The following is a 14,649-nucleotide window of genomic DNA, read 5'->3' as shown; positions in this document are numbered from 1 at the left end:
CTTGCTGATTTACTCAGCTGAGCAGGAAATGGTTTAATTTTCTATTTCCACAGCTACCTAAAATATGAGGTGAATGCACAAGTCAAGAACTAGAGTTCACTGAAAGAAAAAGGCGATGTGTCAATAACTCACTCTACTATGCACTCATCAAACCTACATGTTGCAAAAACAATACAATGGATGAGGATTTTCTTACATGGTATGCTATATTACAAGAGCACATCTAGCACTACCCTCAAGCTGGAACATATATATCATGTTCCAACCAATTATGACCAAAAAGAGTGAGAGAGCATCCTTGCAAGTTGATCTTTGGACGTCACAAATGGTGTAGAAATATCTACACTTAGTAACAATATCTTTGGGATGGGGTGGTAGAGAAGGTTGAGCAACGACTTTCAGGATGGAAACGGCTATATCTATCGAGAGGGGGGAGATTAACCCTTATTAAAAGCACTCTTTCCAACCTTCCCACTTACTATCTTTCTCTATTTCCATTACCGGTGGGTGTGGCAAACCGGTTAGAAAAGTTGTTTAGAGCTTTTTTGTGGGGTGGTATGGGGGAGGAATCCAAATTTCACCTTGTGAGTTGGCAAAGGGTGAGCTGTCCATTGGCGAATGGGGGGTTAGGGGTACGAAACTTGTGTGTTTTCAACAAGGCACTCTTAGGGAAGTGGCTGTGGAGGTATCATAAGGAAGGGAATTCGCTGTGGAGAGAGGTTATTGATCATAAGTATGGTTGTGAGTGGGGGGAATGGTGCTCTAAGGAGGGTAGGGGGACTTACGGAGTAAGCCTGTGGAAATTCATAAGGAAGGGGTGGAATACCTTTGAAAAACATCTTAAGTTTGAGGTGGGTGATGGAACACGTACCCGCTTTTGGTTCGATGTATGGAGTGGGGAGAGTCCTCTTTGCCTGGCTTTCCTAGGTGCTTTTAATTGGCTGGAAATCAGCAAGCCCCAGTTTCAGAAGTTCTATGTCGTGCCAATGGGATGGTCACTTGGAATGTCACTTTTACAAGAAATGCTCTGGACTGGGAATTAGAAGAGCTGGCAGAGTTTTACAATTACTTATATTCAGCAAAGTTAGGGGTCAATGGGGGAGACCGTATGTTGTGGACTCACACGAGGAAAGAGAAGTTTACTGTTAAATCTTTCTATAAGGCTTTGACAGTCCTACAGCCCACTTTCTTTCCATGGAAGAGTATATGGAAGGTGTTAGTGCCTTCTAAAGTTGCTTTTTTCACTTGGACAGCTGCTCATGGGAAGATATTGACGGTTGACAATTTAAGAAAACGAGGTATGGTGATCATGGAGTGGTGCTACATGTGTAAAAAAAGTGGAGAATCGGTAGATCACTTGCTCTTACATTGTGAGGTGGCTGGGGAGCTTTGGGCTGGTATTCTTACTAGAGCTGGGCTAAGTTGGGCTATGCCCAAGAGTGTGGTGGACCTATTAGCATGCTGGAATAGGTCTCATAGTAGTGCCCAATTAGCAGCCGTGTGGCGGATGATTCCTTTGTGCTTAATGTGGTGTTTATGGTTGGAAAGGAATGACAGATGTTTTAATAACAAGGAGCGTGCAATGGGGGAAATCTGGAACTTTTTTGTATTCTCTATTTTCCAGTGGTTTTCTGCGATTGTATTGAGGGGAGGGAATGTTCATGAGTTCTTATCTTCTTTCTAGTCTATTAGAATGTAATTAGGTGCCTCTCTTAGTATATTTCCTGTGTACTTGGGCACTGCCTAATTTCATTCACATCAATAAAGATTATTACTTATAAAAAAAAAACAATATCTTTCCTGTATCAGTGGTTCTGTTTTTCTTCGTTTCAATCTTATGTTATCTTTGATCTTCTTCTTGTTCTTCACGTTGTTATCTTGATCTTCTTCTTGTTTCAGTTAATTGCAGAAGCGGCAGAAGATTTGTGGGATCGCTATGGGCATGATTTTGGGACAGACTATTCAGGAATTTTCAAGGCGCTTTCGCATTGCAATTATAATGTCCGCTTGGCTTCTGCAGAGGCATTATCTGCTGCTTTGGATGAACACCCAGATTGTATACAGGTTAGTTGGATATGAAACTTGCATCCTGCCTTAGCAATGTAGTTTTCTTATGTTTTGATAATATTTTCAGGAATCGCTATCATCTTTATTTTCTTTGTATATCCGTGATGCTGGTTTTGGAGATGAACATATTGATGCTGGTTGGTTGTGTCGACAAGGAATAGCATTGGCATTACATTCTTCTGCTGACGTTCTTAGGACCAAAGACCTTCCTGTTGTTATGACATTTCTCATATCAAGAGCACTAGTAAGATCTTCACTGTTCTTTGAGCACGAAACTTTCCTTATTCTTCTCAACGCATCTAATCTTAATTTATATGTTTTTGGAGTTGTTGCCAAAAGGAAAAAGGGATTTTAGATTTTAGAGTTCTTCTTCTTCTTCTTCTTATTATTTTTATTAGACTTGTAAAAAAATTATGATTATTATTATTTTTTTCTTTTTTTTTTAGTTAATTTTTCTGTTGATAAGTATTTTGTGTCATCTTTAAAGCTTGGAATTTACTAGAAAGATCCTTTTGGTTCTGCAGGCTGATCCTAATGCAGATGTTAGGGGAAGAATGATTAATGCTGGTATCTTGATTATTGACAAGCATGGGAGAGAGAATGTGTCGTTGTTGTTTCCAATTTTTGAGAACTACTTAAACAAAACGGTTAGCGTTCTTTTGGATTAGCAATGCTTGTTTGAATTAATTTTCATTATTTTTTGTTTATACTTTTTGTTGTCTGGTGCGATGTGATCATAAATACTTTTATCCACACTGTGATCGGAACTCCGCATTTGTTATCAAATTATTAATCACTTATATTTTGCATGGCATGAATTACAGCTGTCACATATTAATATAAGTCAGAACCTTTTGTGACATCTAGTATGATTAATTTGCTTTCTCATAGGCAACAGATGAAGAAACATATGATTTAGTTCGTGAGGGTGTGGTTATCTTCACTGGAGCTCTGGCAAAACATTTGGCAAAGGTGTGAAGCTTACCATTTTGGGGAATTGACCGTTGTTTTTTAGTTACAAAGTTAATTTTAATAAACTGCCTTTGAAATACCTATCAATAACATAGTAGAAAAAATGTTTTTGAACAGGATGATCCAAAAGTTCATACTGTTGTTGAGAAGTTGTTGGATGTGCTAAACACACCATCAGAAGCTGTTCAACGGGCAGTCTCGACGTGCCTATCTCCACTAATGCAGTCAAAGCATGTATGTCAAAGGGGTGATTATAGATATTAATTAAAATTTTTTACTTTCCTTTTTAATACTTACGAGGTTAAGCCTTATAAGCTAGATGTCCCTACAGAGATGGTATCCCACTGATTGTTGATTCTCCTAAATAGGAAAATTTGTTTTCACGTTACATGTATGAGTAATGACGTGACATGACTAGACCTGCAAAAGTAGAAAAACATTGCATGACTAGCTGTTGCTGTCTGTATGTAATTGATAGGTTTAGCTGGTCTTTAGGCAATGCAATAATCTGTAACATGGTTATTAATGCCCAACAAGAAGGGCTCTGGAAAAGAAGAGAAAAGAAGTAGGAAGAAAAATCTGCCATGGCTTTTATTACCAGTTTGCATTTGTAATATGTGATGGTATTCGCATAAGACGGAAAAATTCCAAATAAGGTCGCATTATCACTTTTCAGCACTTTGTTTAACCTCAAATGCTGCTACAATTATTGTTTTTATGATTGATTTTCAGAAGGTTAAAATTGTCTAATATGAGGTTTTAAACCTTCAACTTGGACCAGAGCCATTTTTTTTCATTTCCTAACTTTTTTTTTCATGCATTAGGATGATGCACCTGCTCTAATATCCAGGCTGTTGGATAAATTGATGAAGAGTGACAAGTATGGTGAACGCCGCGGAGCAGCTTTTGGACTGGCAGGTGTGGTTAAGGGGTTTGGAATTTCTTGCTTGAAGAAGTATGGTATCGTGGCTATACTAAGGGAAGGTCTTGCAGACAGGTTAGGGATTCATTTGTTTTGTAGGCGGCTGATTGTACCATTTCATATAATTTGGATAGCGTTGTTTCCGCTTGCAAATATGACTGCAGGATACAAGGAGTTGATATTGTTATCTCTTCAGCTGTTGTTACTGCAAATATTATTTTTTCTTCACTATTTGAGATGGTGGCAAATGTTGTTGCTATTTTGTTTTGATAAGTAAATCTCATTAATAGTGTAGAGGGCAAATATTGTACACAAGAAGTATACAAGACATCATACCGTACTAATTAGTAGATGGAAAAGAAAAAGACTCCTAAATCTAGAAACTAAGTTGAGAATTGTTGTCAGCAGTGGTCCAACTATTGAGATGATAATACTTATAAAAAAAAAAAAACTATTGAGATGATAATGCCTATTAACTCTTTAACATTGTCCTCTAGCCATCTTCAAAGGTTCTAGCATTGCACTCCTGCCAATGTTAATTAGTTTAGATATATTTTAATTTTGGAGTTAAGGTTCTTGCAATTTATATGTTTCTGGGCATTGGTCTTATGTTAGGACCATTACATCCTAAATTGCTTTTTAGTGTGTATTTTGAGTGGTTTGTTACGGATCAGATAGGGGTTCTTTAAGTAGAGAGAGAATAGTGATCTGGAAATTTTTCTGGAATTATGCTCTCGAGGTCTGTGGAACACATGATCCTTCTCTAAGGTATGATGCTTAAGCAAACTAGGTATGATGAATAGATTATTATCTGATTTTTTGCCTGCTCTTTGATTTCTATCAACTTTATCTCCCAAAACCCTACAGTGGACCTGCTGCTGCTGAAAAGTGTATGACATTTTTCTAGCTTCCAGCAATCTAAAACGTGTCAATATTCCATCATTTGAAACCCAAATCAAATTCTCATTCTTTTAGTCATGAGTCCTCACTTTGTTTTCAGATGTTTGGTCACCCAAAACCTGTATGTTTTTGAGCATCTATATGTTGGAGATGATCGCTGGAAACAGGAAGGTGTTACTCGTGAGTCCTGCCCTACCCACAAAATAAGAGAGAAACTAACCTAAAGGCCTACCGATTATTTTTCTACTTGAAAGTATTTTACAAAATCCTGATCAGATATGCGAGTAATCCAATCAAGTGAGAAAGGGCTTCTCTGATCATGCTTTCATAAGTTTTTTACTTTTATTTTTTATGGTATACGAGTTCAGGTCTCTTTTTTGTATTTGTCATATCAGCAAGAATTGACGAATAGTGCTTCACAGATATGAAAGCTTTAATATTCAACTGGCTTCTTTTGTTTGCTGATTGGAAAGTTGTTTGACAGCATTCAGAGTCGCCATTGGAAATCCTTGGGTTTTTTCCTAGTTTTCATTCTTTTTCCCAGTGAACCAGTTTTCTCTCATTCCTTACGGGCTATTCAAGTGAATTTATGGTAGAATCAAATTCATTTGTGTGAAGGGCTGAAAGGAAATTGTTAGTACTCTAAATTATTTTGAGAAGTAGCGGTATCATCTGTGTCTCTCTGGCTTGAATCAGTCTCAGCTGGTTATTATTCACTGTGAAAGCATTGCTCCTAGCAGAGAGGCAGCTGGAGTTTATTAAATCTTATGATGCCAGAAACAGAGCACATTCGCCTCGGGATGCTCGAACAATTATGCTTGGTCTTGGCTTGTGGAGCATGGGGTTGTAGGTTGACCTGGTTTTATTTTTTTTGATAAGTAGGTTGACATGGTTTTATAATAGTCCTGAGGAGAAAAATGGTAGGGCTTTGAAAGACCTAGTTGAAGAATTGGGAATGGCCTCTCCGTCTCTCTCTTCACATTGGTGATGGGTTCTGGAAAGTAAATTATGGAGGTAATTTTGGTAAGTTACATATTACTTATCCAATGATAAGATGTTTGAAAAAAGCAATCCTGAAGATCTGCCACTATCCTTTCTTTACCTTTGGAGCTCCGATTGTTCCTTTCACTCCAAATACACCACCAACAAATAGCCTAGGATCATCCTCCACAAACTACTCGAAGGTTCTTGGTGCCGGGATACTGATATTTCATGGGTATGTTAGGCTAATTTTAAAAAGAGTGCTGCCTGAGTATGTTAGGCTAAATTTAAAAAGAGTGCTACCAAATGAGTGTGCAACTCGTATTGTGCCAAATTTAAAAAAACAAATTTCTTGGATGTTTGTTTTCCACACAAAACTGTGCAATCTCATTTAGTGCGCATCTATGAATTTTCAGAATCAAATATCTGAAAATTCACAGATGTTACCTATATGTCTATGGTGGTGCATGATGGTGCATTTGGAGGGAGCGGAACGCAAGATGCTTTGAAGATCAAGAGAGATCAATGGAAGAGCTTAGAATTTTGTTTTTCAATACTTTACTCCATTGGTCAATTGTAATTGATTTTCATGGCAGGTCTTTTCATGATTTCTTTGTATCTCTAAACTAGACATAAATTTGCTCATGTATATGTCCCGTATACTTGGCATTTTCTGTCTCTCTTTTGATCAATAAAAATTTGTTTACCGATAAAAAAAAAGTAATTTTTAAGCAGTTTTATACTACTGAGGTGCAGCCCAGTTTAGGTTGCTTTGAATAAGTCAATAAGTCGGGTGAGTCGGGGCTTCTATGCAAGCTAGACATGGAGAAGGCCTACGATTGAGTCAATGGAGATTCTTGCTTCATATTCTCAAGAGATGTGGTTTCGGTGTGAAATGGTGTTCAAGGATTAAGCATTGTATCTCTGCTGCATGTTTCTCTATCTTGGTGAATGGCACACCAATGGACTTTTTTAAATGCTCCTGGGGTTTGAGGCAAGGTGATCCTTTATCTCCCATTACTATTGTTCTTTTTAATGGAAGTTTTTAGCAAGATGATTTCAGGTGTCCTGGAGGGTGGATTCCATCTGGATTCTCAGTGAGGGAGATCAACCTATTCCATCTTTTATTTGCTGGAAATACTGTTATCTTTTTTGGGCCAGCCATGATCATGTCTGAACCTTGAGGGCTCTGCTTCTTCGCTTTGAAGCGGTTTCTGGATTGAAGGTGAACCTAGCTAGGTCAGAAGTAGTTCAGGTGGGGAATGCTCTTAACATGGAGAGTATGGCTTCCATCCTGAGGTGCAAGATATCTTCCTTACCAATGAAATATCTTGGCCTCCCATTGGGTGCTCCTTTCAAATTGAAATCTATTTGGGATGATGTGTTGAAGAAAATGGGGCAGAAATTGACTAGTTGGAAGTGGATGTACTTATCCAAAGTTAGCTTATTATTATTATTATTATTTTTTTTTTTTTGGGGGGGGGGGGGGGGGGGGGGGGGTTGGGGGCATAGCCATTAGCCGATGAATTTAAATTGCATTTAGTAAAATGAATTGTGGTGTGCTACCTGATTTCATAAGTTCGATTTGGAATCTGGAATTTGCAGATTTTTAACAGAGCTTTCTTGGGTAAATGGTTATTGAGATACTAACAAGAAAGGGGGGCGTTGTGGAGGACCGTCATAAAATCAAAGTACGATGAGGCATGGGGAGGTTGTAGTTCAAATACTTTGGAAGCATGTAAGAAGAGAATGGGATAAAGTTTTTAAACATACCCGCTTTGGGTTGGGTTATGGGTGCATAATTAAATTCTGGCATGAGATATGGTGTGGCGACAGGGCACTCAAGGAAGCTTATCCAGAAATATTTGGTATAGCATGGGTGCTGGAAGCCTAGATGTGGATCTTCTAGACTTTTTTAGAGATGCTCAAGATTGGGAAGCGGATGCCTTTTCGGAGTTACAATGTGTGTACTCTACTAGAATGAAGGAGGGGGGGGGGGGGGGGGGGGGGGTGAAGATAAAATTTCTTGGTGCTCCTCCAAGATAGGGAAGTTCACCATCTGTTCATTCTACAAGTCCCTAAGCATGAATAACATGAACTGAAGAGCATTTGGAAGACAGGCTCTTGCAAATGCAATCTTTTTTGTATGGACTGCTTCCTTGGGGAGCATCCTGACATTGGACAACATAAGGGAAAACCGAATCATTGTCATGGATTGGTGTTGCATGGGCAAAAGAAGTTGGGAGTCTGTTGGCTATTCACTACTTTATTGTGAGATTGCTATGACCCTATGGAATGACTTCTTTGCTAGAGTGGGACTAGCTTGTAGGATGCCGAGAAAGGTGATTGATCTCCTAGCATCTTGTAGAGGCCTTTGGGGGTAATTTACATATTGTAGCAATTTGAAAGTTGGTCTCGTTATGCCTATGGTAGTGTCTTTGGAGGGAGAGTAACAGAATGAAGTTTTGAAGATCTTGAGCGGTCAATGGATGAGCTTAAAACTTTCTTTTTGAATTTTTTTCTCCATTGGTCGATTGTAATCCATTTTAGGGGAATGAACTTTCACAAATTTCTTGTATCACTAGATTTTCATGCGTAGGTCACGCGCTCTTGTATATGTCCCGTTACTTGGGTTCGTGCCTACTCTTATTTTCAATAAAATTTTGTTTATAGATAAAAAAGATCAATAAGTCAGACCAAGCTGGTCTATGTTGCTTCCTAGAAGACCATCCTATATTATGACCAACTAATTTGTTTCATCAGTTAAAAGGAGTTCTGAGTTGCACTTTCATTGATTATGAAATTATGTCTGTTGATGTATAGCGGATTGGCTTTCTCTTGAGATTCGATTGTATAGGTGGGCCCGCTTTTTGTAATTCCAAATATGAGCCTTTAATATTGATCATGATCTTTTGGCCACATCCTAGGAGACTGCATTTTAGTTTATTTTCTCAAGTCTTTGGTTCTTGAAGGTTAGTAATTTACTTGTTATTGATCTGGCATTTTAACTGCAGGAATTCTGCTAAATGTCGTGAAGGAGCTCTATTGGGATTCGAGTGCCTCTGTGAAACGCTTGGAAGATTATATGAACCGTAAGTAGGCAGTTCTTCATGGTCAGAAGTGTGAGTTCTTCACCATTCCAATTGTTGACTTATATCATTTCCCCTCTTATGGTCTCGACTGATATCTGTCTAGGTATGTGATTCAAATGTTGCCGTTACTTTTGGTCTCTTTCTCTGATCAAGTTATAGCAGTTCGTGAGGCTGCTGAGTGTGCCGCCCGTGCAATGATGTCTCAACTTAGTGCTCAGGGGGTGAAGCTTGTCCTTCCGTCTCTTTTAAAGGTTCTTATTTCACTATCCAATACTTTCTATAACTGTTATTAGGTACACGTTCAAATGTATTTCGTTGTCAAATTAAAAATTTGTACCTATGGTTCAAATGTATCTCACCATCCACTACAACCTGACACAATTGACACCTTTTTTAGTACTATGGAATGAAGTTCATTCATTATCTTCTTGCAATCTATGAAGTTTTGCATATTTCGTTTCATCCATTAGCACCACATCAGAAATGAAGCAATGAGCCTCCAAGCTCTTCCACACTATAGTAGAAGAGCTTAAAATTTTCTTCTTCAATACTATTTATCACAAAAAAAGAAAAGAAAAGAAAATACTCCACTCGCCTGGGAAGGCCATATATTTTGTTGGGCTGAGTCTTCATGATTACCTGGTATCGTTTTGATTTTTATTAATTTGGTCTTCTTGTGTACATCCAAGATGCCTTTCGCGTTATAAATAAATTTTTCCATCACTCATTAGAAGTAAAGTGTCATGCCCTGCAATGTGGTGGATTTGTTGGTTTGTTGGAAAGGGAGGCTTACTTGTCCTTAGAGTGAAGTGTTGAGGATGATTTCGGGTTGTTTATTGTTGTGCATCATGAGAGAATATTCGAGGGGAGTTTTGGGATTAAGGAAAAGACCTTGGTGAATCTTCAAGACTGTTTTCTGTAAACACACTATAAATGGATAGTTGCTTATTTTAGTGGTTTTTTTTTTCCTTCTAGTTTTTAGGATTTTATTACCCTTTTTTGGTTTTCTGAATGGGTGTTTCTCATTTATACCTGGCCGTCACCTCTTTTGATCATTAAAAAACTTGAACTTATAAAATCCAACTAATTATAAATCTTAACACCTTTGATTTGAAATTACACTCTTGGATTAGTAATTTACAATTAGAGCATCCAAATTTACTAAAACTATAATTGTGGCCCATCCATAGATATGCATAAAAAGTTAATCTAAATGAAATTTACTGTCATTTAATTTTTCTACATTTTAGTTATTTACTTTATGATCATGAAAAGTTAATCTAAATGAAATTTATGATCATTTATTTTACTAAATACCAGGTGTTGACCATGATAATTAATCACATTAGCTTGCTTAGGGGCGTATTTATATCTTCATAGGGGACACAGACAGTCTTACTATAATTATTGGTCTCACCCCTATTTTGGGAGAGCCCAGCACATCCCGTCTTCACTTCCCTGTCGCAACTGAATAGAGTAAAACCGATCATAGAATGAAGCAAAGAGCTTAACCTCTCAATACCGCCTGCTGTAATACATTCTACTTATTGATTAAAGCCATTTGAAATCTGCAAATTGTCTGCCATCGAAGGATCTTTGATCCAAAAGCCAGAAAAAATCCCTCCTAAGAAGATCTCCACACCACATATTGTGCCATAACTTTACCATTGAATCATTTTCCACCTCGTATAGGGTGAATTCTGGACAAAGTAATTCTAATGCCCTTTGACAAATGTAATCTCTTCTGCCCACCCCATTTTCGTTTCATCCTGGCCTTAAAATGTCATTATTTTTTAAATGTACCCCTTGCTGCTAAAGTTATATTAGGTTTATTTAGTAATTTTTTGCTTTTAAGTTGTAATTTTATTATGTAAATATCTTCTCAGGGTCTTGAGGATAAAGCTTGGAGAACAAAGCAAAGCAGTGTACAACTACTTGGTGCTATGGCTTACTGTGCTCCTCAGCAACTATCTCAGTGCCTCCCTAAGATTGTGCCCAAACTGACGGAGGTCTGTCTACAATTGTAGTTTTGACTATTAAGTTATTTTCTCTGAAATAAACATACGCGGTCTTGACCATTATTGTTGCTTCTAACTGTAGGTTTTGACAGATACCCATCCCAAAGTCCAGTCAGCAGGGCAAATGGCCCTTCAACAGGTTATTGTTTGTTGTGGGTTATTAATGCTGTTACGTTTTGTATGTAATTTGTATTGTGAATTATTAATGCTGTTACTTTTTATATGCTTTTACAAAATTTTTCTCGTGCAAATCTTAGGTTGGGAGTGTAATAAAGAATCCGGAAATATCTTCCCTTGTTCCTACTCTTTTAATGGGTCTTACTGACCCCAATGACCATACAAAATACTCGCTAGATATCCTACTCCAAGTAAGCTTTTCAACTTAAAATTTGTGATGAATCACCTAAGGTTCATCTATCTTGTTCTTGCTCTAAGGTATGATCGACTCTTCGCAGACGACCTTTGTTAATTCAATTGATGCCCCTTCCCTTGCCCTTTTGGTACCTATAGTGCATAGAGGGCTAAGGGAGAGAAGTGCTGATACTAAAAAGAAAGCTGCGCAAATTGTTGGAAATATGTGCTCCTTGGTTACTGATCCAAAGGATATGATTCCTTACATAGGGTTGCTTCTTCCTGAAGTGAAAAAGGTACCTTCTTTTCTAGACTTTGTACATTTTGATCTTTTTAGGGAAGCCTATCCTCATTTGTGGGTTCAATGCAACAGGTTTTGGTGGATCCTATTCCGGAAGTTAGGTCAGTTGCAGCGAGGGCCCTTGGATCCCTTATAAGAGGGATGGGAGAAGAAAATTTCCTAGATCTTGTTCCATGGTTGTTTGATACACTTAAATCTGATAATAGTAATGTTGAGCGCTCCGGAGCTGCTCAAGGGTTGAGTGAGGTAAGAATTGTTATCCAAATTTACTTCACTTTGATTTATTTTAATTTGATTATTGTAGCTTATTTCCTTTCCATCTAATTGGGTTTTCCACATACTTTTGCACAGCCTTATAATTGGGGATGTATAAGAATACTTTACACATGCAGATAAATGTTTGAAATAGGCCTATCTCCACTCTCCCCCCTCTCTACAAAAAAAAAAAAAAAAAAAAAAAAAAAGGGCGAAAGAATTGCAGTTTTTTTTGAAGTAAATGTAATTTATTCAATGTCAAAAGTGGTGACATCTCTATACACAGTGAATATTCAAATATACACCTAAACATTGAAAGAAAAAGATGAAAATATTGATATTGAGGACAGTATCACAATTATGAGTGACTGCCCAAAGTTTTAATGAACATGACTTTGAGTTTGTCCATTGATTTTTATAGTCTCCGAAGCTGATCGTTTTGTGCCCTCCATAGACACCATGTTAGGCAAGAAGGAAACAATTCCTACAAAACTTCACAGTGATGCTGAGATTTGCCACACTTAGAAGCATTACCTAATCCACTCCAAGTGGATTGAAAGTGTGTTCCACAAAGTAGTTGTGATTTCACGATGGAGCGAAAGATTGTCCACTACTTCTCCTGTTCTTCAGCACATACAACACTGATTAACGACCTATACACACCTTTTCCTTAATAGTTATGCTATTTACAAGTATGGTGTGAACACACTATTTACCGTGGGACCTATTACTTTTTTTGCATAGTAAAGATCAAAATACCAATACCTTTTTTTTTTCTATTTTTTTTTATTTTTTATCTAAGCTGATAAGACAGACACCGTACTTCCACATCAACAGTGTGTTTGGTTTGTCAATAAACATGAGTGCAAATATATTTATTCTTTCCTTAAATTATCTAAAGTGAGAATCATATTTAAAACAGTTATCCACACAAAAGAAGCCACCCTCTTGTGGAGCCACAGTTCACCAACTACTTTTCCAAGGAACAAAATTTTAGCATGTGTATATTTGGCATTATATATGGACAGGTATAAGAACTTCAATGAAAGATTACACACTGAGCTTCTTTTTCTTAGAAGGGTTCCAAAAAATCTTTTCTGCAGCTCCCCATCAAAATCCAGCAGAGTATCTGAAATTGAGAATTTCTGTCAAGACAACCTTCCAGTTATGTGCTGCTCTAAAAATGCAAAAATTCTGTTGGGGGTCCCTTGAAGAAGTCCAATAGTTTAGCCTTTGAAGCTTCCTTCACTCGTGCAATATTGACTGCCTCCCGGAAATCTTCATTATGGCCCTATCTACATGCCATAAATTATGCCAGAACCTGATCCTAAAGCCATCCCTCACGTCAAATCTAGTATGACTATAAGAAACCCTTCTTCCTTCTGATATTTTTCCACAATCTCTCTCACATGCAGCCCATATAACTCCTTAGAACAGCACGCACCTCAGGCATTACCAAATTTTGAGCCCACTACAACTTTCCACAAGACCACCCTTTAATGTTGGTAATGCCAAAGCCACTGCCCTAAAAGGGCCTAATTGAAAAAAAAGCAAGTTTTGAACTCCTGCCATTATCAATAAAGTTTCCCTATAAAAAGAAAGTATTGAACTCCTAAAGCTCCCTAAGAAACTGGAGAGCCACCTTTGCCCATTTTACTTGATTAAACTTGAACTTTTCAACTAGTCTGCTTCATAAAATGTCTTATTGTAACTTCTTTATTCGATTGGCGACATTAGTGGGAAGGGGAAACAAATACAAGAAATATGTAAGCAAATAGGAAATAGTGCTCTTGATGGAGGTGATCATTGTTCTTGCAGACAAGTACATTCTCTTCCATGCAGCATAATGGTTCTCAATCTTCTCGATAAACTTGTCCTTGAAAGTGGTACTCAAGGGGAGGGGCAAGATATTTCATACCTTTCACCCCCAATGTACTAGCCAGACCATCCACATTAGAAACATTACCTATATGAACAATCTCTGACTTGGCCAAATTCATTTTCAATCCAAAAACAACTTCAAAGCGTAAAAAAGGGCCTCAAGCAGCAAAGGTGGCTTGAGTTAGTCCAGCAAAATATTAAGGTATAGTTTGTAAACAGTAGGTGAGAAATGTTTAGTAGACCAAGATCACTAGCCTTGACAAAAATGTCACAGAAAAAAACCCTCAATCAATGGTTGCTGATAACATTTTGCTTGGAGAATCCATGACAACGATGACTAGTATCCAAACATTTTTCTAATTTGCTTGGAAAATGGATCACCCTACCGATTTTCACCATTTTTCTCCAAAGCCACATTGCCCTAGCAAGATATTGAAGAAATTCCTAATTAAAATAATTGTTGGCGTTCTCATTATCTAATTTGCAAAGTACTCTTGGTGAGGCTCACCTTAATTGAGCCTATTATCCAAACATTCTTAGGCAATAGGCATTGAGCCTAAAATCTTAATAGTTCTAACAAACGCATTTTGTGGCTTTGAAATAATCTTCTCAAAAACTATACTTAACTGATTTGAAAGAACTTAGCAATTATCTTGTATGACCCATTGACAAGGCTAATTGAACGAAACCCCTTGATATCAACTATCCCTGTTTTTTGAGTACTAGTTGTTATGAAGATTACATTCAAACTTCTTTTGAACATGCCTTTAGCATGAATACATGAAAATCATTCATAATACATTCCTTTAATACCTTCCAGCAATCCTGAAAAATGCTAAGCAAAACCCTTCCAGGCCCGGGGCATTATCTCCATTAATAGCTTTCAAGACTTCAAGTACCTCTGATTCC

At 37.6% G+C, this 14,649-nt stretch overlaps 1 protein-coding gene across 1 annotated transcript in view; it reads left to right on the top strand.

The window, feature by feature from the left end:
- The window catches only part of LOC121259066 (protein ILITYHIA), a 64,922-nt gene that overhangs the window by 32,203 nt on the left and 18,070 nt on the right, over window positions 1–14,649 (top strand). The window contains 13 exon segments of the mRNA XM_041160553.1: window positions 1,900–2,064; window positions 2,135–2,311; window positions 2,592–2,714; window positions 2,959–3,039; window positions 3,157–3,273; window positions 3,864–4,036; window positions 8,857–8,934; window positions 9,038–9,185; window positions 10,821–10,943; window positions 11,035–11,091; window positions 11,210–11,320; window positions 11,408–11,599; window positions 11,677–11,850. Of these exon segments, the coding sequence (XP_041016487.1) occupies window positions 1,900–2,064; window positions 2,135–2,311; window positions 2,592–2,714; window positions 2,959–3,039; window positions 3,157–3,273; window positions 3,864–4,036; window positions 8,857–8,934; window positions 9,038–9,185; window positions 10,821–10,943; window positions 11,035–11,091; window positions 11,210–11,320; window positions 11,408–11,599; window positions 11,677–11,850 (1,719 nt within the window).

Source organism: Juglans microcarpa x Juglans regia, chromosome 4D, assembly GCF_004785595.1.
Source record: "Juglans microcarpa x Juglans regia isolate MS1-56 chromosome 4D, Jm3101_v1.0, whole genome shotgun sequence".
Lineage (NCBI taxonomy): Eukaryota > Viridiplantae > Streptophyta > Magnoliopsida > Fagales > Juglandaceae > Juglans > Juglans microcarpa x Juglans regia.
The sequence above is the reverse complement of the archived record's forward strand: the minus strand, read 5'-3'. Positions and strand labels throughout refer to the sequence as shown.